The sequence below is a fragment of the Exophiala xenobiotica genome, assembly GCF_000835505.1.
Source record: "Exophiala xenobiotica strain CBS 118157 unplaced genomic scaffold supercont1.4, whole genome shotgun sequence".
Classification (NCBI taxonomy): domain Eukaryota; kingdom Fungi; phylum Ascomycota; class Eurotiomycetes; order Chaetothyriales; family Herpotrichiellaceae; genus Exophiala; species Exophiala xenobiotica.
Window position 1 is genome coordinate 3,784,837 of NW_013562491.1, and position 24,667 is coordinate 3,809,503.

The following is a 24,667-nucleotide window of genomic DNA, read 5'->3' on the forward strand; positions in this document are numbered from 1 at the left end:
GCCTCATCCGCTTAGGGTGGTAGCCTTAAGGATCTTACCTGCGTTCGGAACGTTCTATGATACGAAGGTCAGATTGTCGACTCATCATCCAGTTAGAAGTGTTGGACCGGGCAAGGTATTTGATCTTCAACGTCCTCGCATATTCCGGCAGAAGCATGACTGTAGAGAAACACGAGCAGCAATTGCGCATGGAGCCTTGCCGCGCCATCACCCTGGATATGGCATCGGCAACGGCTGGATCACCATCTCGCCCCCGAACCGTGCTTTGGGCGTCAATATTCTCCGATTCGCCTGTTTGTTCCCACTGGGTGCGCGTAGCCGTGGCTAACAAGGCCCCTGAGAAGAGTGCCATTGCCACCAAAGATCTGGGGGAAGAACAGCGAATAGAAGAGCCCAGAAGACCAAAATCTAGCTGTTTTGAGGCTTGGATGTTTCACGCGCCGCGTCAGTCAATTGACAGCGACAGTCTCAGTCCACAGATAGTAACAAACTGACAAACTGCGCCTTTTCCTGCTTTTTCACTCACTCCATACATCCATCACTCGATTTCATCCACGATCTCAATTGTAATCTGCTATTTTCTTCAAGCGTTGCGGCTGTTTTTCTTTGTTCCTTGTCAGCATCGCATCACTCTCGCTATACGCAAATCACGTCTTTCGCTGAAGGTGGCCTTTGTTCAGCAATTTCCCGAACCCTCAGGCCATCCTTGAATTCCTCCCACTCGCTTACCCACATTGGAATCCTTCCTCTGTACCACCAAATCCATCTTGTCATACATCATAACACCTCCGTTCGAGTTTTGACGTCCTTTCATTGACGACCGCATACGAACATGGCTGGCCGCGTCTGGCTTCTACTGGCTTTTTTGGCACCTGCAGTGTTTGCTGCGACAACCTGCGGTGGTGGTACTCAGTGCCCGGAAGATACCCCTTGCTGCTCACGTATGTACTGAGAGAGACCTTGATTCCCACAAAACTAATGGTGCGGCAGAGTACGGCCAATGTGGTGTCGGCGCCTACTGTCTAGGAGGTTGTGACCCCGTCAACTCCTTCTCCCTCGATGCCTGCGTACCTGCACCTGTTTGTCAATCGAAAACCTACAAGTTTGACAACCTCGATGGTGTTGTATCGAACACAAAATACTTGGGAGATGCAAGCAAGGCTGATTGGGTTTCATCTGGCACGCCATTATCTTACGATGGCTCAGTCCTACTTACCATGGCTGAAGGAACTGTTGGAACACTATTGGCGAGCACAACCTACGTTTGGTATGGAAAAGTGTCGGCCAAGTTCAGCACGTCTGCCGGTGCCGGTGTTGTGACGGCGTTCATTCTGCTGGGTGACTCCAAGGACGAAATTGATTTCGAATTCGTTGGTGTTGAACTCGAAAGTGCTCAAACCAACTTTTACTCGCAGGGCGTGACAAACTGTAAGTTTCTGAAGAGCCTGATCTTAGGGTCCATGCTGATTTGTATAGATAACAACGGCGGTAATACGACCGGCTTGTCTGACGTCCACGCGAACATGCACGAGTATGAAATCGACTGGCAATACGATACCATCACCTGGTCGATCGACGGCAAAGTTGTCCGCACGCTCGACCGAGATTCGACCTGGAACGCCACTGCCAACCGATACTCCTACCCCCAAACACCATGCCGAGTGCAGCTGTCACTCTGGCCTGGTGGTCTGTCGACCAACGGGAAAGGTACCATCGACTGGGCTGGTGGTCTTGTCCAATGGGACTCTCAGTATATGGAGAACGGATACTACTATGCCACATTCGACGAGGTCAGCGTACAATGTTACGATCCTCCCAGTAACGCCAATATCAATGGGTCAAAGTCTTATATCTTCACCGACGATACCATGACGAACAGCACTGTTGAAATCACCGACGAGAACACCGTGCTCAAATCTTTCCTGGCGACTGGTCTGAACATGACGCTCGGATCCAGCGCCTCTGCTAGTGCCAGCGGCTCTGCGAAGACAAGCGACGTTGAGACTGTGCCGGGGTTGAGTGGTGGGGGCACCGGCAACAACGGCCAGCGTGGAGATAACACTACCGACAGCAGTAGTAGCAGTGATTCAGGAAGCAGCTCTGCCAGCGCAACTGGTAGTGCGTCAACTGGATTCGTTCAGGGTGACGGCAGTGGTTCAGGTAGTGGAGCAGGTCAGCTCGGCGGCAACAGCGAGGCTGTTCTGAGAGGAAGTCTGTTCGCTGTTGTTATTGCCCTTATTGGGCTTTGCGTCTTGTAATTTGATGAGTATCTCGATAGCATAGTGGCATTTACCGGTCCTAATGGTTGCATTGAATCTTTTTTGGGTCCTGCATGGCGAGGAATCTTGAATTATATCGCTATCAATGAACCGTATGGAATTTCCAGACCGTTATCACGAGAGCATATACCCGAATGTTACTGCAAGTGATGGAGCTGAAGAAATAAGCTATTCGTAGTCTGCAAGAGCCAATCCTCGGCCAAATTATGAAGTCATCGTGATATACTTCATTTTCTCCAATTCGACCTCAACAGCATCCTTCTTTCCGTCTACTTTCCCTTATCTGTTGCATCGCCGTACAGTTAGCGGTTTGCAGCCCAAGGTAAGAGCTGGAGCATCAAGTCGAAGCAGAGACGCCCGTATGAAGAGCTGCACCTCGGCCAGGCGGTGAAAAGGCTCGAACGACCAACTTCATACAAACATCATCCGTTACACAGCGAATGTACCCTCGCTCGAGCGAGTAATTCGTCGACTTCCACATCAAGATGCACCCTCCGTCAAAAGACCTCCTCTCCGCCCTGCGACTTGCGGCTCACTATGGGCCCTCGTCAAGACAACACGTCTGTCTCGCTGCCCGCCGAAACCTTCTCGACTTCCCTCTCACCCGACTTCTATCAACGTCCATAGCTCGCGATGCTTCTCGATCCCAGCCCACTCCTCCCTCGCCCTCGCCTTCAGGCGTCCCACCCTCCCGCTCCACCCTGAACACTCGCGCCCCAAAGTCCCACGACCGGGGTCCACGTTCAGAAGAAGACACCCAAACCGACTTCTCGGCCATGGACATCCTCACAAACGCCGGCGCCGCCGTCCCCGCCACATCCATCGACGCATGCACGCACGACGGCTTCTACTTGAACAACGGCATCCAGACTCACGGCGGCATGGGCATGTTGCTGCTTGATGGCGAGGTCTTTGTGTGGACGCCCTGGGATACCAGTTCCGCCACGGCCTCGATCGCAAGCTCTACGGGCGCAGGAGGCGGTGGGTTCGGGAGTTTGCTGGATCGGCGTGGACTTTTGACGATACAGCCGAGGACTCTGGGAATACTGGGCCTGATCTATCCGAAGCCAGACTTGTTGCTCATCGGCACGGGCAGGAAGCTCTGGATGCTGAGCAAGGATACGAGGCGGTATTTGAGCGAGGAGCTGGGCATGAAGGTCGATGTCATGGATACGCCGAACGCGGCAGCCGCGTATAATCTGCTCGCGACCGAGAGAGGGACGAGTGAGGTCGGCGCGTTGATGATTCCAGATGGATTCAAGGGCCTGTAGTGGGAAGTCACGGAGTCTGCTTTTCATGCAATTGATCAAGATTCCATCTGGGTAATCAAACGCTCTTCCCATTACAAGAGCGCGCGAGCCCAATTATACTTCATACCGCTCATCATACTGAATGCCAGGAAACACGTTGAACATTTGTGGAATCTCTGCGCCGCGAGCCGGCATAACGTGCTCCAATTCGTTGCCAGATGTCGGATATCCTTGAATTGACAAGTGAAGAAGAGGCCCTGGCTCCGAAACATGGTATCGGAGAGCATCGAGTCGGAGGATCTCGATGTGCGCCACGTCTGTTACGGCTTCATCTTTTTCAAAGACAAGCAACTCATCCATGGCACCATTGACGACGGCACGAGTGTGTGGAGGAAAGTCCCAGTGAGGTGCACTTTCACTCGCCCTGATAGCTGCTTCCCGCAATGAAATGCCAGAGGAAAACGTGGATTTCGAGCACCCATCTTGGATGCGAACAAGGAGTGCTTGATTCAAGACCGAGTCCTGGGACAAGTGAGGAAGCAAAGCACTGAAGACCGGCTCCACAAAAGCAGAACGATCTTTGGGAGAGAGCGTCATGCACAGTAATTCGATCGTGCGCAGGACGAAAGCCGATTGCCCCTCGGAAAGAGTGTGCTTGGTTCGGTGGGCGTACGTCTAGACCACCGCTTGCAAGAAGGGCAAGACCTCTGGCCGGACATTTCGAGCCGCTACAACGAGTTAACCAAAAGTTGTGATGGTGGCAAGTCCCAAGCTCTCTGGCAGAACCAGTGCCGAAGTGAACAAGCAGCATGCGAATGGCGTTGCATAGAGCATGGGTGGAACTTGTGCCGGCGCGGAAATCTCCTTGAGCCACCTAGCCACAGCGTCCTGGATGAAGCCGACATCGAACCCAGAGTTGCGACTCTTGTCGATCGCCTCGGAGACCAGAGGTAGGATATGGTTGAGAGCGTCTGGCGGCTGAAAGCCATAGAGGAAGACCTTTCGCCAATGCGATAGATCTGTTTGTGCCGCATCGCGCTCCGTCAAGAGAGCTTTGCTGCGCTCGTTGGAACGATGGGTATCAAACTCCGCAGTCGTCACTTTCTCTTTCAGGACTCTCCCGTTTGCCATGGCATCTGTGCAGTCCGACTTGGCCTTCTTGAGGTCTCTTTCAAGATCTTGATTCTTCACACCAAGCTCGGCGGCTTTCTCGCGAGCCACGGCCAAGTCTTTCTTGGTTAACTCATAATTCTGGCGGTCATCGGCCGACTGTTTTCTGATGTTATCGTGGTTTTGGTGGCATTCTTGCAGCTGGTTTTTTATTCGTTCAATATCATCGTTGCGCGAGCTCACTGTATCTTGCGTCCACTTCAGATCTTGACGAATTTTTGTGAGTTGCTTTTCAGCCTCGTTCAACTCTGAACGAGCTTTCTCTGCTTCCGGACGCAGTCTCTCCAATTCTTCAAGATAGCTGTTCGATTTGATCTGAAGTCCTGCTGCCAGCTCCTGAGATTCTTGAAGTTGACGCAGGAGTGTCCGCTCTGTTCCCAGCTGGTCCTTCCAGCCCACTTCCAGCTGCTCTTGTAGTGATTTCTCTTTCTCTTGTGCAGATTGTAGCAGAAGTGCTAGGGTTGACTTTTCAGCCGCCAACGATTGAAGCTCGGTTCGTAATGACTGCTCCTTTTGCAGTGACAAATCCAGCTGCTCCTGCAGAGTTGTTTTGTCATATTCCACCTTTCCGAGCTGCTCTCTCAATTCCGCTACCTTTTGTCGCGAGGACTTCCGCTGTTGTTCCGCCTGTATCAGTTTACTTTTCCTTTCTGTAAATCGGGTCGTGAGCTCGTGTCGCTCTTCACGGAGTACTTCGATGTCGGTCTCGAGCTCAGTGACCCGCTCGCTTATTGACATGATTTCTGACTGTTGGACTGAGATCTCCGTCTTGTGCTGCCCGATTTCAGCAACAGTCTCGGAAATCTTCTCATCTTTGCCTGCGAGAGCAGCTTCATGCTCACGGGAAGCGTTGCTAAATTGGTACTCTTTACGGATGATTTTTTCCTGGACTTGCGTCGACCTGACTTCAGTGTCGGCGACGGTTATTTGCTCTTCGTGCAACTGTTTCTGGAGTTCTTGGACCTTGATCGTGAGCGCCGCCTCAGACATCTTGGTTTCCTGCTGCTCTCGCAAAATGCTTAGGACCTTGTCGTTCGATTCCTCTCTCTTCCGGACATAGTCGCCTCTGGCCAATTCTACCTCTTTCCGGGCCTTTTCTGCTAGTTCACGTTCTTTCTGAATGTGAACGGCCACCTTCATGCTAGAGTACTTCTCCTCAAGTGTCTGCTCCAGTTGGTCCCTAAGTTCGTCTCTTGAGGCTTGCACTTTGTGGACTTCATCTCTTTCTTTCCACAGGGATAGTTCCAGCTCTCGAGCTTTTGCCTCTGCCTTGCTACTGCGTGTCAACTGCAATTGCAAGGCCTCCCGTAGATTCTCAATTATCTCAGATGTCGCCTTCTGATCCATTTCTGAGGTGTCGTACTGCGCTTATTTCAACGTCCGAGATTGAGTTGATTCTTCATTCAAGTTGTCGTAGGTCTCCAGGGGTTTCTGATTGGCCTTTTGTCAATCCGCGAGCTCGCTCTGTAATCGTTGGACCTCTTCAGTAGAAGCAGCGCACTTCAATCAAGAAGTGGGTTCATAAACATATATCTAGAGTGAGAATATTTGCAGAAGCAAGATGATGGGTTCTGCAATGAACGGATGGAGGAGGGGTAAAAGGCGCAGGCAGCGATTGTGTTTGTCTGCGGTGAATAGTACCTTACTCACCAAGGTTCGGTAGTGAATCAAACAATGGCATCACAGGCGCCTCCATGCCATTCCTGCTATTGTCAAGCTCCTTGATCCATCTCGCCGTTGTCGACCGCCCCTGTCAACATCGATATCGCCCGTCCCTTGCGGTAATTATGCCAGATACACAGGATTCGTCAGTCCCAGCAAAGTATCCGAAGAATTCCTCACTTCAACCCTGATGAACTGCATGTTTGCCACGACCTGTTCAATCTTCTGCCCATCCACAACGGACACGTTCCTGAAATATCCTCGTTCACTGACCCAGCACGCCTGCGCTCCATCGAAGCCCTTGCCCACAAACCGTGCGGTCGCGTTCGCCCCGTCCAAAGCGATCGTTTGACCCATCGCCGCCGCCCCGCCAGCATACAACACCTCAAACTCGATCTCCATGCCAGGACCTTCAACCAAGTACACTCGTCCCTTCTTCACGGCTCTAACTATAGCCGATTGACTCTTCTCCTCCTCCACCAGGACCACACTTGTTGGTATCCCGACCATGTCCGGGAAACTGTGCGCATCACTCCCACCGATGGCGGCGACTTTCTTTCCATTGGCCAATTCGCCCTGCCAGAATTTGACTGCACGCCCGTCGAGCTCGTCATACCGCCCATTCCACACCTCAATAGCCTGATTGTGCTCCCAATCGCCCATGGTCCAGTCGCAGCGGGAACAGTTCGTGAAGGGATGATTTATCGAGACCACGCCACCACTGTTGAGCACCTGTGTTGCCGCGTCGGCGAACCCGCCATCGTTCGAGGCATTCGTATACCGCCAGTCGACTTGCTGTCCTCGCTCGAGGCCGATGGCTTGCCAGTGCCCGAAACGCGTGGTGACTTCGATGGCGCGGCAGATCAGCAGCTCTGAGGCGTTGGCCGGGATCCACCGGGCTATGTCGTTGTTACCGCCGTCCGTGTTATGCTCCGAGAAGAAGATGAAGTCCAGGTCCTGTGCCAGGGCGTTGTTTATCTGTTGAGAAGGTAGGTACCTGCCATCGGAGTAGATGGAGTGCATGTGGAAATCGCCGCGGAGCCAGGTTGGAGCTGTCAGAGGGCCTTTGTACATCGGAGGCAGGGATGGAGACCATGGTGTAGCATTCGAGAGCGTGTGTGACAGCGAAATGTCGAGTTTCCAATCGATGCCTGAGCGGTTGGTTGCATAAGGGCCGAGGACGACGTTCCATGTGCCTGGGAGGATGGGGCCGGCATTCTGCACGGTTTAGACGAAGTTGAGTGGGAAGGAAAGACAGGAACGACTTACATAGCCTGGCGTCGCGTCTGCGGCAGAGATGGTAAAGTTATATCTGAATCCGCCTGACCAGCCGCGCGACCCAGTGTATCCAGTCTCCGCATTGATCGGGGCATAGCCCTGCGGGTCGAAGATTCCGAGATCGAGAGAGTTTCCGGCACCTTGGTAGGAATATGTCTGGTTCACGAAGATGGAACTTACAGTGGGAGGAACCTCGAAGGGGACGTATACGAAGCTGAAGATCTGGCTGGGCACAATATGGCCTGTCAATGTGAGGCCTGTTGGTGGTTGGGCGAGCGCATGCTGGAAGCGTAGGGACATGGAAACCCCAACCAAGATAGCTGCAAAGGCCGCCATTGTATCACGTACTTGAGCGTGGAAACAAGATCAATACCTTTGTGCTTTCTATCCTACCTTGGATCCGGGTCGACATTGACCTTTAATGGGCTTTTCCTTGACGCCTTTCGCAAGAGACGGTGTGAATGAGAAGACAAGATTTGGAAGGTGGATGAGCAAAGCCTTTGACTTACCAGTGATCGTCATTCCACGTGCAAACCATGGGAACCACCTATTGGAGTAGTTCTTGTTTCTCATTCTTAACATCCCTTGGCACATCACGAAAGAGATGCGTGGATGTCTGCCTGAATCCAAGAGGCACAATGTACTGAGTAGCTTCCGACGGTGTTGCGAATGACATATTATAACGCGAACTGTTCCACATTCCAGGTTGGGGGTATCATCCATCGTAGCATCATAGGGTCGTCGGAAATCGTCCAGCGTCGATTCAAAGCTCATCATCTTCATCCTCGCTGATCGTCTCCCACTGAGCCTTGGCCTCATTCTTGACTTCCGGCTTCACGGTGTACTCCGTCTTGACCTCTTGCTTCAGCTCAGCTTTCACATTCTCCTCCTTGACCTCATTCTGGTAGAAGTCTTCGCTTTTGACGATCCCCGAAAGAAGATCACGTCTGGCGTGGTAAAACCGATCCAAGCACTCTCTTCTCTCAGCCTGTGTCCAACTCTCAACGGTTAGCGCAAAGGAAACAACATCGTCATATCCTGCCCAGCGTGCCATGCTGCAAAATTGGCGCTCCATCACAGGCGTTGGAGGTTTGTACTTGTAGCGTATCTCGCCATCTGGTGTAACGATTCCGGCACTCGTGTAAATGTACTCCTGAGCTTGGGACTGAGATTCATCTCGAAACACCTTTGTCTGTTGCTCTGCAGTTCCCCAGTCCGCCCCTTCTTCAGCTCGTTTTGACAAGTATGCTTCGACCTTCGACGTTCCGATCACCTCACTATTCTCGTGAGTATAGGAAACACCCACCGACGAAAGAATGGCTTGAATTGGATCGGTCTTTCTTGGTGCGTCATCTGCTCGAAATGGTGTCTTGCCACGACGAGTCTTTTCTTCACCAATAATTTCTGCCGCTAATTGAGACATCGCAGCGTGTTCTTTCTCTTCAGTCTTGATAGAACGGTCTTCGTCTTTGACCTCTTCATCGGACTCCGAGTCCGGCTCGTCAAGCTCCAAATTCGCCACACGAACGCCTGCCTTGGATTCGGCGACATTTGTCTTGTTCACAATATCTCGCAACACTTGATTTTCGTTTTGATAGGCAAAAAGGTTCTGCAATCCGAATATTTCGCCTTTCTGGTCTTTGCGGTCTTGAACACCTTGGAAATAGCGACGCTCCGATGTTGCATTGTAGCCAATGTTGGCTTGCTGTTGCTTGTAGATTTGTCGAGCATATACAATCTCTTCTAATGTTCCTTGGCTGACCAAGCGAAACACCTCAACATCTCTGGTCTGTCCGATTCTGTAAGCTCGATCTTGCGCTTGAAGGTCGTAGCTTGGATTCCAGTTCGGATCCACAACCACAACTTTGTTCGCGGAAGTTATGTTCAGCCCAACACCACCTGCTTTCGTGCTGATGAGGAATACAAACTGAGTGGGATCAGTGTTGAAGTCTTTGACGGCTTGAAATCGGTCCTCGTATGCCATGCTACCATCAAGGTACTTGACGTTGAAATTCGTGCTGATGAATAAGTTTTGTAGCATTCGCAGTAGCCGCACGCTGTGTGAGAAGATGAGGACCTTGTTGTCGCCTTGATCATGCCAGAAGTTGAGCAACTTCTTCAGCACCCGCCACTTGCCGCAGTACTCAGGATTCCCAGTATGCAAAATGCTGTCCCGAGTGCGATAGAGGTCCTGCCACTGGTCAGGCATTGCAATTTCCAGCGTCTCAAGATCTTTGGCCTGCTTTTCTTTCGTGTCGCTACCCTGAGGAATGAGAATGGCCAGATGGTTCGAAATTTTTTGCAGGTTGGCAATTGCAGGAAACACCCAATTTTGCCATGGAGTTCCGTCTTCCAGCAGCATACGACAGCACCAACCAGTTTTCTTACCGCTCCCACAGTCACAAAGTTGGCTGCTGCCCCTGATGTACTGCACAATGTCGCTTTCCAGAAAGTTCTGGTATGCTTGCGCTTGAGTAGGAGTGAGCGGACAAAATACAACCCGGTCAGTCTTCTTCGGAAGCTGATCTTTGATGATAGCTTTCGTACGCCGTAAGAAGAATTGAGGTAGGAGGTTATTAGCAAGCATCTTCGCGGTCTTTCTTGCTCGAGCAAGCTCATAATTCGAGGCATTGTGGCTCTGACCCAGTTTCAGTGGCACACAAACCGTATTCTTCCAGGTCGTTATCGGACCAAGTTTGCCAGGATTCGTCCAATTAAGCAGCACCCAAAGCTCCTCGTATTTGTTCTGAATGGCTGTACCAGTTAAGCCAATCCGGCACAAAGCATTGATGTTGGCCATGGCCTGGGTTATCTCTGAACGGCGCTCTTTGATCTGATGACATTCATCTGCAACCACGCAATCCCACTCGATCATGTTGATCTCCTCTTTGTGAGTGCGATACGTATGATAAGTTGTAATCATAACCTCCAGCATGCCTGCTTGAGCCACCGCGAAGACTTCGTTGCGACGAGTAGAACCGCCGTGGTAGGTATCGACATGCCACCAGCCCCAGCGCCGAAACTCGTCTTTCCAGTTCTCCATCAAGGTCCCTGGACAAATGATCAATGTCCTCGGGTATTTTTGATTGGCCCGCCTCATCTTTCTCATTCTTTTCTTGTCTCGCTCATCGCCTGTCTTGCCATATGCCGCAGTCAAGAATGATATCACTTGTACGGTCTTTCCCAAGCCCATATCATCTCCAAGAATTCCGCCTCTCTGATACACGAAATGTTCATGCAAGAAGGCCACGCCCTTAACCTGGTAATCTCGCAGGAATTGTGCAATCGGAGCAGGAATCAGACCAAGAGAATAAGGTAATTGAATGTCCTTGTACTCCCTCGTGGCTGTAGTTTGGGGAAACTCAGGTCGTTCTCTCAATTGCTGGATCCTCTCATCATCTGAGAAGTAGATTTCGTCGTAGGTGGGCGGTAGCCACAAACCGCCTTGTTTCAACTCTTCGGTGCGTTTATCAAACTTTGTTCGTCGACTTCGAACATATTCTGGCATAGTCCATTCCATGAGATCTTCATCAGGGTCCGAGTCGCCATAATTTTGAACCTTCCTACGCTTCTTTCTTGGACCTTGTAAGCCCACCCCTGTGGTAGCGCCACCTTTTCTTGACCGCGCAGGAGGATTGTTTTCTTTCTCGATAGCTCTTGCCTTGCGCGCAGACTTCAGCGATCTCTTCTTCGCATCTTTCTCTCTGTTGTTGAATCTTTCATCTTCTGATTGCATGTAATTCAGCTCGTCATCGGAGTCTAGTTGCACTCTTTCGAAGTTGCTTGTAGCAGGACCGCGTCGCTTCTTCGTGTCTGGTTCCTTCTTAATGCTGACCGCATCCGAGGACTCCGCTTCGGTGGCTGAATTGACCTGGCGGACTTCCGGGGCTTGTCTCTCTACTTTCTTCGTAAGAGTCTTTGGTGGAGTGGCAGCTTCCCGCTTGATCCGCGGCCCATCCAGATCATCATCTTCGCTGTCGGTGAACACCATGGTTAAAGAAAAAGTATTCTCGTCCGAATAAAGTGTGTAGTAGCAAGGAGCAGCAAAGTGGCGAGCACAGCACGAAGATGCACTCAACGCGGGTGCGAAGATGACTTCATTGCGCGGCGCGAAATTTCCGCGACACCACGTGAGCATTTTCCATTTCTTAGAGACTGCCTTGGGACTACTTTGCACTTTCAGAAAATACATTCACATGAAGAACATGTCGAAGCAGTAGCAGTGACGTTCATATCAGAAATTACCGAAGCCTGTCGTTACCTACAAAATGCCTCTCGATACGCTCTCCACCTATTCGCAGACTTTACTTCGACAAGATGGCCGAAGATGGAATGAACTTCGCAGAATCAATGCCTCGATCTCAACACAACCGTCCAGTGATGGCAGCAGTCTGTTGACCATGGGTAATACAATGGTGGTGTGCACTGTGACAGGTCCAAGAGAAGGGTATGCCTGATACCGGATTGCTGGAGCTGGATTTCTAAGGCTGACCAGCTCATAGTCGGGGCCAACGCGACAACAATAATGCAACTGTCGAGACTGAGCTCAATGTTGCACCGTTTGCGCAGATGGACCGTCGACGACGCAATCGCAACGACAAGCGAATCCAGGAACTACAGACTACCATCTCCAATGCCTTCCAAAGCCACCTCTTCACTCACTTATACCCGCGATCCGCCATCTCAATATCTCTACATGTCCTTAGTTTAGATGGTGCCCTTCTGGTTGCGTGTCTCAACGCAGCAAGTCTTGCTCTTGTGGATGCGGGTGTTCCCATGCCGTCAATCCTCGCGGCCATTTCGAGCGGAAGTATCTCACCAGCAGACGACTCCTCAACTAAGCCGGAGCCCATACTCGATCTCAATAATGTTGAAGAGCAGGAATTGCCATATCTATCTATCGCAACGGTAGCTGGCCAACCTGAAATGGAGGACAAGGTGTCTGTGTTAATGATGGAATCACGATGCCAAATCGGAGGAGCTAACAGCAAGATGGAGAGCATGTTAGCCACGGGTGTAGATGGGTGCAAGCAAGTGCGGCGGAAGATGGAGGATGTCATCAGAAAGCATGGTGCAAAAGTCATGCAAAGCAGAAAATAGGTTACTCAAGAACGACGACTTGGCCATGCAGTATGTCCATTGCGACTTGACAAGGCACGCTGCAGGGCTCATTGGGGAAAAGGCATTAGGCTGGAGGGCATCAGAGAATCCCCAGAAGTGATGATGGTCATCCAGTTTTCGGGAACAGTTCCCTTGCATAACAGTGATGTTGTGAGTAGTGGGTATCTTCAAGGTATGGTCATGATGAGAAAGGAGATGGCAAAAAATACTCTGACACCGCGACAGGCCTGGCTAATTCTAATCAGCAATGGCACTCGCTCGCTGACGACACCTTGGGCTATTCTCGAATCAACCGGACCGAGCACACAGTGTCTCCCCCAAATCCTTCATGGCAGAGCCTGCTTCGGAAGCAAAAGCAAAGCCCATGAGGAAGGGACAAAAAAGAAATTGCTTCAACGCGGAGTCGAACCGCGGTCTCGTCGAATTCGACCAGGTACGAACCTGGTATGGAATGGCAACGACGAATTCTACCCCTGAACCATTGAAGCCAGTTTCAGATGTGTGTGGATTGTTGAAGAAAAGTTTGTCTCTATGATATGTCAAGATTAAAATTGCTTGTGTTGCTAAAAGGAAAGATAACCGAGCGTGAGGTAGGTACAGCCACCCGCAAGCATTCATACTCACATGGATGCATGTCATTTCCACCGGCGCGTGAATGCTGGACTGGGACATGGCTGTACTGTGTTGCTGTTGTTCTGCTGAAGGTCTTGGAGATATGCGATAAGCACCCGAGGGTCTTTGCCCACCTCTAGCTTTCTTGATACTGTGCAGCCGCACCAAGGGGACTTGTGCTATCCTTATTCTCCTTCAAATCATCAGCCTGCCGCTCGCTAGACCAGTTGACCATTACCTGAAGAACTGCCACATTCCTGGAGTGGAATCAGGGCATTGTGCTTGCACTTTTAAAGGCCAATTCTCTGGGATCCCTCCAAAGAGTGCACGGATTGAATCGCCAAGCGCCACGATGCCGCCTAGCAAACCAGTAGTGAATGATGTAAGGCACAAAGAATGGTACAGATGGGAAGTCATGCATGCCGCCTTCGAAGCTCCTGTCAGCGGTTCCAAACACGAGAGGGCCGATTCGATACTGAAAAGCAGTCAGCAACATTAACGAACTCGCTTATAGCCAGGATACATCTAACATTGTCGGTGTCCATTAGGCTCTTTTCGAGACGCTGATAGGCTTGCCGTACAGACTTGCTGTCGTATATGTCGAGAGCTCGCAGAGTTTCAACTTCGTCATGCAGGTGTCGACTTAACGGCTCCGCAAAATCTTCGATGAGGCTCCTGATCTTCCGTCCGTCATAATGTTCAGGAAGACAAGTCCGAGAGTATTCGTGAAACAGATCAAATCCCGGCGTGAATGCTCGGTGTTGCTCTATGTTGCGTTCCATGATTCCTGGGACACCTGATATCCGCTCTATGCTCGGGAAGAAATTCTCCTCCTCGGCATCGTGGTGGTGGTGCATGGACTCACACCAGCATTGGCAATATGTCAGGAAATCTCCAATGGCGACCAGGTCTTCGCGCGGTATGTGAGTCGCTTGGAGGTAGATGGAGTTCAACCCTCGGAGTATGCCATTGTGGGCAAGTGCCATCTGCGTTGCAACATAGTATGCCGCATGCGAGGACTATGAGGATACATTAAGTGATGCGATTCCTAGCAGAGAAACGACAAACGTACGTCTTTCGAGAATGGATCGGTAGAAATAAGAGAATACGGCTTATCCGCCCAGTGAGAAGGCATACTGGCTCATCCAGCAGTTGTACAAACCGACGTCGACGTCAACCTTACAGCCGCAGGGGGTTAGCGACACATATATTGAAAGAAACATGCTGTACAAGCATTGTAACAGCCTTTTGGGCCGGACGAATGCTGCCAATTCTACGTCCGTATCACCAAGCGCATTGCTGTGAGGAGTCTGAACGATCACGGCGCAACTCGACTCCGCTACTACGATAGGGCACCAGGGTGGTTGGCTTAGTAAATGGCGCGGCACAATGCGACTCCGGCTTAGTAACTGAGCGCGATGCAAGGCATACCACAGTACGAATAGATATATGAAGGCACCAATTACTCTCAAATGAGGAAACCCCTCTCTTTTGTAACAGCCAGTGCCACCCAACAGCAATCATGAAGGTGCTTCTTATTGGAGCAACCGGCAACCTGGGCATTCGCCTCGTCGCGGCGCTCCTCACCCATGGCCACAGCGTCGTTGCGTTCGTCCGCTCTTCGAACAAACTTGAGTCACTTCTTCCACCGTCTGTTTACAGCCAGATCACCGTTGCCCAGGGCAATGCCACGGACTCAGTCGCAATCAAGAGAGCCATATTGGATTCGAATTGTGATGCCGTCGTCAATACAGCCGGTTTAGCGGCCTTACCTCCTTGGGGGAAAAGTGAACTGCCTGCCATATTTCGCGCAGTGCTGGACGCTGTACGAGAAGCAGGATCGGAGAAAAAGAAACCGTTGAGAACCTGGTTCTTAGCTGGGCTGGGAGTATTGCATTACCCAGGAACAGAAACGATGCTCTCGAACTAGTAAGTACAGTCACCATAGCATTCTCACCTCACACACCACGTTTCCACCTACTTTGAGAAGAGTCAGCCTGGAGATGCATCGATTCTGGAATACTAAGAACCTGCAGTATTCCCATCTACCTCGAACACCGCCAAAACCTCCGCCTTCTGAAAGCTCTTCCACCAACCGCGGTCGACTGGTCCATGCTTTGCCCAAGCACCATGACCCCGGAGTCTCAAGAAGTCACTGTGCCTACGAAGACTTCGCGTGGGAGACTGATCGGAAATGCTGCGACTCCACCATTGTGGAAAGATTCCTGGATCAAGTATATTCCTTTGATCGGGAGGCCGCTTCTATGCGCCGTAAATGCCGGTCGCTATGAGACGACACTTGAACAGAACGCAGACTTCATTGCTAGTGACCTTGAGAGCTATGAGAGCCGGTGGAGTGGGACGACGGTGGGAGTGATCGACGGGTCGAAGTGAGTTCATAGTAGGGGAAGGATTTTAATGTATAATTAACTAATCGAACTTCTATCCTGGTTCTGTTCAATATCTCATACTACCTACTGTATCCAGCGTAAATCGTGTAATTGGCCCTGGGGTGGCCATTCGACGACAAACAGCAACGAGAACAATTTATATATTAAGGGACCTTCTGTTCAAGCGAGGCTCAGTTGCTGCTTCGACAATTCGAGGGGCAGCTTATTTTGCGCCCCATTCGAGCGAGTTTCATTACACGACAACCCAGAAGACGGTAGTAGGATTAACGAAAAGTTGGTGTTATGAATAAGCAGAAAGACAGCAAGACCGAAGGAATCGCTTATGTAGCAGAAGGTAAGCCGAGCAGTAAGCAGAGCTGCGAGCGGCATCAGGCGTCCAGTCACAAGGTGAGGATCAAGGACAGGTCTCTCCGATGATGAGGTAGTATTCATCCACAGCTTCACAACGCGTATCCTCTCTACAGCCGGGGTGTCTCTGCATGCAGATCAGATATGGACGACTTCAATCCAAAATGGATGGTGAAAGAACACATCATCCCGGCGTCCCACCCACGAGGCTACCGTCGAGGTGTGCGCAATCCTCAAACATCCCGCCTAAGACTACACGTGAAGCAATACATCCCTTCGCGCTCGAAACCACTACTTGACGAAGAATTCGCAATCACACTGATAGTCCAGCACGGCATGCCGCCCGGTGACACCAAGGAATCGTACGAGCCCCTTATGTGGGATTTGGTGAGCCAGCCTGGCGTCCCGCCCATCCGTGCAATATGGGCCATGGACATTGCGTCAAGTGGCCAGTCTTTCTTACTGAATAGGGACGAAATCGGCGATGAACCGCACTGGTTCGACAGTTCCAGGGATCTGGTACAAATGGTCAATTACTTCCAAACCGAGATGCGTCCACCCGTGATAGGGATCGGGCAGAGTTGGGGCGCCTCAGTGCTGGCGCTGTGCGCGGCTTGGAATCCCAAGCTCTTTGAGGGTTTGGTGCTTAGCGAGCCGATACTGGAGAATGGTTGGTGGCGATTCCACGGGCCGTCGCGTATGGCGAAAGCTGGTGAACCGACGGCTAATCCGGTCAGCGCGGGATTGGCGAGAAGGAAACGGTATTATGCCAGCCGGGACGAGTTGAAGAGGGCGATTGAACGGAATCCCATCTGGAAGGGGTTTGATAGACGGGTGCTTGGGCAGATAATGCGGTATGACTATAGAGATCTGGAGGATGGGAGGGTTGAGTTGATTACACCACCTTTGCTGGCGCTGGGACATTTTCAACGGCCCAGTCCACCGCTACCGGGATATCCTGTGGACGACGATTACCGAAATAGGCCGGAAGAGGCGAATTTCCCGCCGGGCTTTTATAATGTGGTTCAATTGAAGGTGTTGGAAGAGTTGGCGAACGTGAGCTGTATGATTTTGTTCGTTTGGGACAAGGAAGGGAGGTTTATGGGTGGTGAGCGGTACAGACGACGGGTGGTTGGCGCCGTGAATGCAAAGGGCGAGAGGGAGGGCCAAATCCAGCAGCGTTGGATTGAGGGCGGGCATTCACTGGCTCATCTCGTGCCAGGGAGGGTAGCAGAGGAGGTGTGCGGATGGTTGAAGGGGGTTTGGGAGGAGTGGATTGAAGAGGAACGGAGGAGGGAGGGAGATGCAAAGATTGATTCAGAGACTGTGCCTGACGGGGTGTTGGAAAGATTGAGGGATACGCCACGGGATATAAAGCTGTAGAGCCCGGACCGTATTCCCTCGAGTATGAAGTCGTAGGGACGTGTCCGAGTACCATGAAAAACTCCACGATTTTTCAATAACGCGTTTCGATAGACACACCGTCAGACCGGCCCGGACATGGTTTCTGACATTGATTCTTCCAGACAAAAGCAATCCGAGGTGAGTTGATAGCCCTGATCCATTGGAGAAAGCGTATTCGCATCTCAACGACACGATAAACCCACCGATTCGATCATGATGCCTCTCCTTGATGCGCAGAGTAATGCTGGAAACATCTCTTCATGGGTGCCTTGAGGCATAGCCATCGCTGAATATGCCATGACACGGAGGACAGTCGTGGACAGTCTACCTGGCAACTTTCGAGCATTCACAGAATATTCACTGATAAGCCACGCAAGTTCTGTGGTACTCGTATGCACGTCCATTTCTCCGGATATGGCAGTTGTGGCAACGGGATATGCAGGTACAGATGCCCTGACGGCGAAATGCATGACGCATACGCTGCGTATTGGGCGGCTGAAACTGGGATAGAACTGGCAGCTGGGGAAGCCGAATGGGCCCACGATCGTCCTGGCTCAATCAAAACCCATGATGAGCTGAAAACATGTCGTTCAGGCTGTTTCATTGGGTGTAATCAATGCCGGGGAGCTCGTTCTCTCGGTTGTGGATAGACAATCTGCAGTTCTGTAGGGAAGTGGGCACGAGCGAGCGGGCATGGAATTGGAAATTTTAAGGTTCTCTGTTGCATGCGACTTCTTTCTCTGCCAGTAACTCGACCGTCCATTCTTCAAGCCGGCGACTGTTACCACTGTATTCTTTCTTGTCTTCTTGTTCTTTGTTGAGTTATTGTACTGCGACCAGTTGTTGGTACGCTCGCAACACAATACCCAGGGGTAGTTCTGGACGACAAACTACTACTAGGTACTGTCCACCTGCCGGACCTAGGTATGCCGCCCTTTTCACCGCCACTTAAATCTCTGGGTGCACGATCAATCTGTTTCCTGCGCACACGAACTGACAAGCGACAAATAGAACCCGTCCTCATCTCTTGAGCATGGCAAGATAGAAACCCACCTTGATCCTTTGTGCTACCTACCTCTCTCCTCCCCGACAGCCAACCTACTCCTCCGGCAGAATGCGAGGCTCCCATCTTCTCCCTAAACAACTCCGCTCACTGGGCAAAAGCGACAGCTGGTTGAATCGAACAATCACATCGAATCTACTTGCAGTCTCGCACGTCGCTTGCCAACATCCTATTCATACTATCGTGGCCATTGCTCTGTTGGCAAGCACCTCATATGTTGGACTATTACAGGAAAGCCTGTTTGACAGTGGGATAAAGTCCCTACAACATAATGGCAGAGTAGATGTCGAAGCACTACTTACGGGCAGCCGGACGCTAGAATTGTCACAGAACACCGCCTGGAAATGGCAGTTCTCAGACGATTCTAGCGTTCCAAAGGTGTCGCTGGTAAGTCTTCTATCGAGACATGTATACCGAGATTGACAAATTTGTGCCAGGGTCCTAACCATTACGCCCTCACCACTTTTGTCTTCCCGGACTCTTCTTCTGCTCCTGAAGCTCATTCTATCCCCATTCCGGCCAATGTCACAGCTACCAACATTCCGACTACCTCGAATCTCCTCTCTCCGATATCGCACGACACCTCCTTGGCTTTTTACACCACTTTCTCCGAACTCCCTGATTTCTTGCGAGCTGCCCAGGAACTGCCGGCACAGAATACGCCGGCGGAAACTGATGAACAAGTTTCATGGATTATGAAAGCTGCCCGCGTGGGCAATGGACGGGCTACCTACGCAACTTGGTTCCGCGAGGGCTGGACTTCGTTCGTGGATCTGCTCAAGCATGCCGAGACATTGGACATCATCATCATGTCGCTGGGCTACTTGTCTATGCACCTGACTTTCATTTCGCTATTTCTGTCCATGAAGCGCCTGGGCTCTAATGCATGGTTGGCCGTCTCGGTACTGTTTTCCAGCCTTTTCGCATTTCTCTTTGGATTGGTTACTACAACGAAACTCGGAGTCCCCATCAACATGGTCCTGCTATCAGAAGGTCTGCCATTTCTAGTGGTCACTGTCGGGTTTGAAAAGTCCATCATTCTTACAAAGGCTGTTCTGTCCGCTTCTTATGATACTAAACGACACCCTACCGAGAATGGCTCCGCGAAGGGAAGTGCTACAGGACCTGTAATTGCCCCCAACGCCCCAAACTCGATACAGGATGCGATCCAAATTGCCATCAAAGAAACCGGCTTTGAGATCGTCCGAGATTATGCAATTGAGATCGCAATTCTCGTTGCTGGTGCAGCTTCCGGAGTTCAGGGCGGCTTACGGCAATTCTGCTTCCTAGCTGCCTGGATCCTGTTCTATGACTGTGTCCTCCTCTTCACCTTCTACACCACTATACTCTGCATCAAGCTCGAAATCAACCGAATCAAGCGTCACGTTGCCCTCCGGAAGGCTCTCGAAGAAGATGGCATTAATCACCGAGTGGCTGAGAATGTCGCCACTAACAACGACTGGCCTAACGGGCCATCAGGTCAGACCGGCTTCAATATCTTCGGCCAAAAGATCAGACCCAGTAGCGTACCCAAGTTCAAGATATGGATGGTCGGCGGTTTCGTCATCATCAATGTGGTCAACCTTTGTACCATTCCTTTCCGTACTTCAACAAGCATCAAGAACCCTGGGGCTGCGATACCGAGTGTCCTCACCCCTGCTCCAATTGATCCATTCAAGGTGGCAGAAAATGGTTTGGATGCAATTTACGTCTCAGCCAAAAGCAGAAAACTCGACACATTTGTGACCGTCCTTCCTCCTATCAAATACGAGCTTGACTACCCATCACTGTCGCAGGATGTCTCTCAGGACGAGCTTGGCTGGTTCGACCAAGAATACACCGATCAATTTCTGAACGTGGTTGGTGGACGTGTCATTGAAGGAGTTTTAAAGAGCCTTGAAGATCCTGTCCTCAGCAAATGGGTGCTGATCGCACTGACGCTCAGCTTGATACTCAATGGCTACTTGTTCAATGCGGCTCGTTGGAGCCTTAAGGAACCCCAGTCATCGGCAAATTCGCCAGCTGGACAAAAAGTGCCACGGCTCGAGTTACCTCAAACCCCCAAGCCCAAACCACTCGATCTCGATCTGCAGTCTGAATCTGGTCGATCCAAGGAAGAGTGCACGCAGATGCTGAAAGACAAAAAGGCTGCATATCTCACGGATGAAGAATTGATTGACCTGTCACTGAAAGGCAAGATCCCCGGTTATGCGATCGAAAAAACACTAGAAAATCCTGAAGTCATGACCCGTTTGGACTCCTTCGTCCGAGCTGTCAAGGTACGAAGAGCTGTTGTATCCAGGACTTCGGGTGCCAGATTCGCAGCTGGATTGGAGGTGTCAAAGGCTCCGTATAGGGACTACAATTACGAACTTGTCCACGGCGCTTGCTGCGAGAATGTCATCGGATACCTGCCTCTCCCACTCGGTGTTGCCGGCCCCATTGTCATTGATGGCCAGAACTATTTCCTTCCTATGGCAACCACAGAAGGCGTGCTTGTTGCTAGCACAAGTCGTGGCTGCAAAGCCATTAATGCCGGTGGCGGTGCTGTTACGATTGTGACCGGCGACGGAATGACTCGAGGACCATGCATGAGTTTCCCAACTGTGACCAGAGCAGGAGAAGCCAAGATCTGGCTGGATTCAGAAGAAGGTCAACGACAGATGCGAGAATCATTCAACTCGACAAGTCGCTTCGCTCGACTACAATCGATGAAGTCAGCAATAGCAGGCACATATCTCTACGTTAGGTTCAAGACGACCACAGGTGATGCTATGGGTATGAATATGATCTCAAAGGGCGTCGAAAAAGCACTTTCTATCATGTCTACCGAATGTGGCTTTGACGACATGACCATTGTCTCGCTGTCTGGCAACTACTGCATAGACAAGAAACCTTCCGCCATCAATTGGATTGATGGTCGAGGAAAGGCGGTCGTCGCTGAAGCCATCATTCCAGGTGATGTTGTCAAGAACGTTCTGAAGAGTAATGTGGACGACCTCGTCGAGCTCAACATCTCCAAGAACCTGGTCGGCAGTGCTATGGCAGGAAGTATTGGTGGAAACAACGCTCACGCAGCGAATATTGTTGCAGCTATCTTCTTGGCCACTGGTCAAGACCCGGCTCAGGTCGTCGAGAGCGCTAGCTGTATGACGCTCATGAAGAAGTAAGTCTCGTATCATTATTTCGTATAGCAGCCGGCTGACATGGTCTAGCACCAACGGAAACCTTCAGATCAGCGTGTCGATGCCATGTCTTGAAGTGGGCACGATCGGCGGTGGAACTATTCTCGAAGCACAATCGTCGATGCTCGATCTGCTGGGTGTTCGCGGCGCTCATCCAACTAACCCTGGCGACAATGCTCGACAGCTAGCCAGGATTATCGCTGCAGGTGTGCTTGCAGGCGAACTTAGCTTGTGCGCCGCGCTCAGGGCCGGACATCTTGTCAAGGCACATATGGCGCACAATCGGTCTGCGGCTCCTACGAGAACGAGTACGCCGGTATCGGCAGCCGTGGAGCCATTCCTAAAAGCCCAGAATGGACCGAATGTCCCTGCATCGCTAAAGATGACCAATGGGACCGGCAAATGAGAGTGTAAAGGGTGGAGGACATGTATGAATGAATCAATGGAGTCAGTTGCATATACGGACATTCAGCATTGGTGTTGATTTGGGGCCAAGGTCATTGTCGGCATTCCTATTGATTATTGGCGCGCCTTTGATGCTGCAAGGGCAACAAGAAGGGCGTTATCGCCGAAGGGGAGGTACCGAGATGTGTAACAACGAACTTTCGGTGCGATAGACGGCAGCCGCGCGAGCAGCTCAAAGAGAAACATAATACGAGAAGTATATTAATACTCAAACGCTGTATGGGCTGTGGGCAATAGCCTACGTTTGGTGTAGGCTTCCCTCTGACTAGTGATCGATGCGTGTGATAGAATGCCCGCAATCCGCCTGAGCATGCAGTAAGCACGTTCTGTAAGCAAAGGCCCATGGAATGCTTCGACCGGTATTGTTCTGGTACTGGGATCTCTTTAGAGTCAAGCATGCCACCTCCAAGATTGAACATCCCCGTAGAGCGTGGACAGTCTACTTATCGATCTTCGCGAGACATATCAGAGGCCTCCCAGCCTGCGGAATGATTTTGAGATTGGTGCTTCGAAGTTGATCTTGACACAGAAGACCATGTCGCTTGCATATTCAGCTTCAGAGTCCAGGGAGATCTTGGCAAGAGTCAAGGAGGCTGCGCAGTGGATGTTGACGCCTGACGCTGATATCAGCATCCCTGGGCTATATCGTAGTGCCATCATATGCCACTCGGGTCAATGTACGCCAAACTGCAACGCATTCCTGAACATAAAAGTCGTACATGGCTCTTCACTTTCCATCATCATCAACCCGGAAGTTCAGGCCTCGAGGAAACCGAAGTTCCCTGACAATCAGCCTCGACATTGTGTGGCGTCGGTGATGAATCTGCTTCGCTCGGAAAAAGAGTGGTCGAAGGAGAGGTCATGGCCGGTGCCGGTATTTGAGGCGGCGCATAGGCCGGCGGAATAAAAGGAGTCATCCCCGGTTGTAGTGGAGGGATCTGGTAGTTTTGTGGTTGTTGCTGCTGCATTAGTGCCGCCGCCATTTGAGAGTGTGGAGAGAGAGGAGATTGATCGGTGTAGCGAGGATTCTGATTCTGACTCTGATTCTCGGGCAACGACTGTTTCGTCGCGTCGTGATGTTTTCTTTTGCGGAACAGGAGGAACGATAGGACGCCGATGACTGCTAGGAGAGGCAGGCCAATGCCGAGGCCTGCGCCTACTCCAGCTGCGACCGCCTTGTGATCAGAGGAGGAGGATGAGGAGGAGGATGAGGAGGAGGATGAGGAGGAGGATGAGGAGGAGGATGAGTCGGTCGCTATACTTGCGATCGGTGCGATGCTGTAGCCTGCCACGAATGCAGTGCCGTTCTGCACAGTCGCAGTTCCGGTCCCTTGAAATAAGGTGACCTCGGGGTCGTTGCAGCAGGTCGTCGAGTTGCGGGCGGGAGAGCAGCACCAGCGGTTATGGTTGCATCGGTAGAGTGTGCTGAGTTTATGGTCGCGGTCTACGTCCAGGCATTTTAGGAAGCAAGCAGGGTCTTCCCAGGTGCTGTCTGTGCATAGACCCGTGTTGATGGAGGTGTCGTTCTGGTGGTCTTGTTAGGCAATGTGTCTGGGGACACCGTGGATGGGTTTGCATACCTTTGACAGACATAGCCCGTTAGATAAACAGGTTTCACCAGCCGCACAGCAGTGAGTTACGTTAGCTGTAGGCACGCAGGGAGAGTATTTCGAAGCACTCGTCTGAGTGCCGTCGGGGAAATAGCAAATGTCTGTGGCACCGACGACCAGCACGGGCAGCACGACCGAAATAATTGCTGCTATGGCGTGGTACAGCATCGTGCGCGCAATTTTCTTTTTTTTCGAGAAGAAAACAGGAAAAGAAAGGGATGCGAACTTATCTGGGTGTTCATATAAAGCTACCATGACGACGATCGCAGTACAGTAGAAGCGAGGTTCTGTCTCAATAGCTATGCCAGATGAGAACAGAATGCTGGGTTCATGCCAGGAACACTGTATAGAACGAAGCTGCGGCAGTTTGGGTGGGTCTCAGCAATTGGTGGCCTTGCGCGTCCCATGATGTCCTATGTCCTATGGAGGAGAAGCATTTACATATGGGGGGTTTTCGTGCTGGTCAATAGACCGTCGATTTCAGCCTTTGGCCAGTCAAAGTGTAGCAGTCATAGCAGCCTGATTGGCAGTAACACAAGGCCAGGCTGTGTGGATGTGGCTATGAAAGTCCGGCCTCACCTGTAGCACCTCACGCACCTGTAGGTACGGCGAATACATCCTTTCGGCCACCCACCCGTTGGAGACCGTAGCAGGCCCGACGACTTTTAGTGTTCAGCTCGTTTGCAGGTCGTCAAGATACTCGGGATTGTCCATGTGGGAGCGAGTGTGATTGAAAGATTGGGACAACTCTTGTGGGTGGCACGTCGTATGTCCTCGTAGTAGATTTCTAGTGCCCTTCACCTATGACT

The 24,667-nt window shown here is 51.3% G+C and overlaps 12 protein-coding genes and 1 non-coding gene across 14 annotated transcripts; 6 read left to right on the forward strand and 7 right to left on the reverse strand.

The window, feature by feature from the left end:
* The first annotated feature begins 504 nt into the window (after positions 1-504).
* PV05_07592 (uncharacterized protein) lies at positions 505-2,475 on the forward strand. Its single transcript, XM_013460431.1, has 3 exons — positions 505-941; positions 991-1,428; positions 1,477-2,475. The coding sequence occupies exons 1-3, from the start codon at positions 833-835 to the stop codon at positions 2,256-2,258; spliced, it is 1,329 nt and encodes a 442-aa protein (XP_013315885.1). The 5' UTR covers positions 505-832; the 3' UTR covers positions 2,259-2,475.
* Positions 2,476-2,537: 62 nt separating this feature from the next.
* On the forward strand, positions 2,538-4,145 carry PV05_07593 (uncharacterized protein). The gene has a single exon (XM_013460432.1). The coding sequence runs from the start codon at positions 2,765-2,767 to the stop codon at positions 3,548-3,550; it is 786 nt and encodes a 261-aa protein (XP_013315886.1). The 5' UTR covers positions 2,538-2,764; the 3' UTR covers positions 3,551-4,145.
* On the reverse strand, positions 3,644-4,126 carry PV05_07594 (uncharacterized protein; the record flags this gene model as incomplete). The annotated part of the gene is made up of 1 exon (XM_013460433.1): positions 3,644-4,126. One exon carries the CDS (start codon positions 4,124-4,126, stop codon positions 3,644-3,646), a length of 483 nt encoding a protein of 160 aa, XP_013315887.1.
* Positions 4,146-4,267: 122 nt separating the features above from the next.
* Positions 4,268-6,046, reverse strand: PV05_07595 (uncharacterized protein; the record flags this gene model as incomplete). Its single annotated transcript, XM_013460434.1, has 1 exon — positions 4,268-6,046. One exon carries the CDS (start codon positions 6,044-6,046, stop codon positions 4,268-4,270), a length of 1,779 nt encoding a protein of 592 aa, XP_013315888.1.
* A 438-nt stretch (positions 6,047-6,484) lies between these two features.
* PV05_07596 (uncharacterized protein) lies at positions 6,485-7,975 on the reverse strand (the record flags this gene model as incomplete). The annotated part of the gene is made up of 2 exons (XM_013460435.1): positions 6,485-7,579; positions 7,631-7,975. The coding sequence occupies 2 exons, from the start codon at positions 7,973-7,975 to the stop codon at positions 6,485-6,487; spliced, it is 1,440 nt and encodes a 479-aa protein (XP_013315889.1).
* Positions 7,976-8,402: 427 nt separating this feature from the next.
* PV05_07597 (uncharacterized protein) lies at positions 8,403-11,630 on the reverse strand (the record flags this gene model as incomplete). Its single annotated transcript, XM_013460436.1, has 1 exon — positions 8,403-11,630. One exon carries the CDS (start codon positions 11,628-11,630, stop codon positions 8,403-8,405), a length of 3,228 nt encoding a protein of 1,075 aa, XP_013315890.1.
* A 209-nt stretch (positions 11,631-11,839) lies between these two features.
* On the forward strand, positions 11,840-13,610 carry PV05_07598 (uncharacterized protein). Its single transcript, XM_013460437.1, has 3 exons — positions 11,840-12,086; positions 12,142-12,932; positions 12,986-13,610. The coding sequence occupies exons 1-2, from the start codon at positions 11,908-11,910 to the stop codon at positions 12,737-12,739; spliced, it is 777 nt and encodes a 258-aa protein (XP_013315891.1). The 5' UTR covers positions 11,840-11,907; the 3' UTR covers positions 12,740-12,932; positions 12,986-13,610.
* PV05_07599 lies at positions 13,149-13,248 on the reverse strand. The gene has a single exon. It is a non-coding gene; the product is annotated as a tRNA-Gly (tRNA).
* Positions 13,270-14,649, reverse strand: PV05_07600. Of its 2 annotated transcripts, XM_013460438.1 has the most exons (4): positions 14,445-14,649; positions 13,903-14,391; positions 13,611-13,847; positions 13,270-13,565 (listed from the first exon to the last, which is right to left on the reverse strand). In XM_013460438.1, the coding sequence occupies exons 1-3, from the start codon at positions 14,505-14,507 to the stop codon at positions 13,641-13,643; spliced, it is 759 nt and encodes a 252-aa protein (XP_013315892.1). In that variant the 5' UTR covers positions 14,508-14,649; the 3' UTR covers positions 13,270-13,565; positions 13,611-13,640. The 2 variants fall into 2 exon arrangements, with proteins under 2 accessions (XP_013315892.1, XP_013315893.1); XM_013460439.1 differs by having other exon boundaries at positions 13,270-13,847.
* A 190-nt stretch (positions 14,650-14,839) lies between these two features.
* PV05_07601 (uncharacterized protein) lies at positions 14,840-15,969 on the forward strand. Its single transcript, XM_013460440.1, has 2 exons — positions 14,840-15,301; positions 15,409-15,969. The coding sequence occupies exons 1-2, from the start codon at positions 14,895-14,897 to the stop codon at positions 15,764-15,766; spliced, it is 765 nt and encodes a 254-aa protein (XP_013315894.1). The 5' UTR covers positions 14,840-14,894; the 3' UTR covers positions 15,767-15,969.
* Positions 15,970-16,236: 267 nt separating this feature from the next.
* PV05_07602 (uncharacterized protein) lies at positions 16,237-17,580 on the forward strand. The gene is made up of 2 exons (XM_013460441.1): positions 16,237-16,518; positions 16,602-17,580. The coding sequence occupies exon 2, from the start codon at positions 16,657-16,659 to the stop codon at positions 17,512-17,514; it is 858 nt and encodes a 285-aa protein (XP_013315895.1). The 5' UTR covers positions 16,237-16,518; positions 16,602-16,656; the 3' UTR covers positions 17,515-17,580.
* Positions 17,581-18,285: 705 nt separating this feature from the next.
* PV05_07603 (hydroxymethylglutaryl-CoA reductase (NADPH)) lies at positions 18,286-22,472 on the forward strand. The gene is made up of 4 exons (XM_013460442.1): positions 18,286-18,459; positions 18,547-18,985; positions 19,036-21,764; positions 21,814-22,472. Exons 2-4 carry the CDS (start codon positions 18,650-18,652, stop codon positions 22,187-22,189), a joined length of 3,441 nt encoding a protein of 1,146 aa, XP_013315896.1. The 5' UTR covers positions 18,286-18,459; positions 18,547-18,649; the 3' UTR covers positions 22,190-22,472.
* Positions 22,456-24,170, reverse strand: PV05_07604 (uncharacterized protein). The gene is made up of 2 exons (XM_013460443.1): positions 23,829-24,170; positions 22,456-23,774 (listed from the first exon to the last, which is right to left on the reverse strand). The coding sequence occupies exons 1-2, from the start codon at positions 24,111-24,113 to the stop codon at positions 22,992-22,994; spliced, it is 1,068 nt and encodes a 355-aa protein (XP_013315897.1). The 5' UTR covers positions 24,114-24,170; the 3' UTR covers positions 22,456-22,991.
* Between the last annotated feature and the right edge of the window lie 497 nt (positions 24,171-24,667).

Coding starts and splice junctions, on each gene's coding strand:
- PV05_07592 (XM_013460431.1), top strand. CDS start 833: ATGGCTGGCCGCGTCTGGCTTCTACTGGCTTTTTTGGCACCTGCAGTG. Junction 942..990: donor AGATACCCCTTGCTGCTCAC/GTATGTACTGAG, acceptor ATGGTGCGGCAG/AGTACGGCCAATGTGGTGTC. Junction 1,429..1,476: donor CTCGCAGGGCGTGACAAACT/GTAAGTTTCTGA, acceptor TGATTTGTATAG/ATAACAACGGCGGTAATACG.
- PV05_07598 (XM_013460437.1), top strand. CDS start 11,908: ATGCCTCTCGATACGCTCTCCACCTATTCGCAGACTTTACTTCGACAA. Junction 12,087..12,141: donor GTGACAGGTCCAAGAGAAGG/GTATGCCTGATA, acceptor ACCAGCTCATAG/TCGGGGCCAACGCGACAACA.
- PV05_07603 (XM_013460442.1), top strand. CDS start 18,650: ATGCGAGGCTCCCATCTTCTCCCTAAACAACTCCGCTCACTGGGCAAA. Junction 18,986..19,035: donor GCGTTCCAAAGGTGTCGCTG/GTAAGTCTTCTA, acceptor AATTTGTGCCAG/GGTCCTAACCATTACGCCCT. Junction 21,765..21,813: donor TGTATGACGCTCATGAAGAA/GTAAGTCTCGTA, acceptor GACATGGTCTAG/CACCAACGGAAACCTTCAGA.
- PV05_07593 (XM_013460432.1), top strand. CDS start 2,765: ATGCACCCTCCGTCAAAAGACCTCCTCTCCGCCCTGCGACTTGCGGCT.
- PV05_07601 (XM_013460440.1), top strand. CDS start 14,895: ATGAAGGTGCTTCTTATTGGAGCAACCGGCAACCTGGGCATTCGCCTC. Junction 15,302..15,408: donor GAAACGATGCTCTCGAACTA/GTAAGTACAGTC, acceptor AAGAACCTGCAG/TATTCCCATCTACCTCGAAC.
- PV05_07600 (XM_013460438.1), bottom strand. CDS start 14,507: ATGCCTTCTCACTGGGCGGATAAGCCGTATTCTCTTATTTCTACCGAT. Junction 14,392..14,444: donor CCGATCCATTCTCGAAAGAC/GTACGTTTGTCG, acceptor GTATCCTCATAG/TCCTCGCATGCGGCATACTA. Junction 13,848..13,902: donor GCCTAATGGACACCGACAAT/GTTAGATGTATC, acceptor ACTGCTTTTCAG/TATCGAATCGGCCCTCTCGT.
- PV05_07604 (XM_013460443.1), bottom strand. CDS start 24,113: ATGGTAGCTTTATATGAACACCCAGATAAGTTCGCATCCCTTTCTTTT. Junction 23,775..23,828: donor ACGGGCTATGTCTGTCAAAG/GTATGCAAACCC, acceptor CAAGACCACCAG/AACGACACCTCCATCAACAC.
- PV05_07602 (XM_013460441.1), top strand. CDS start 16,657: ATGGTCAATTACTTCCAAACCGAGATGCGTCCACCCGTGATAGGGATC.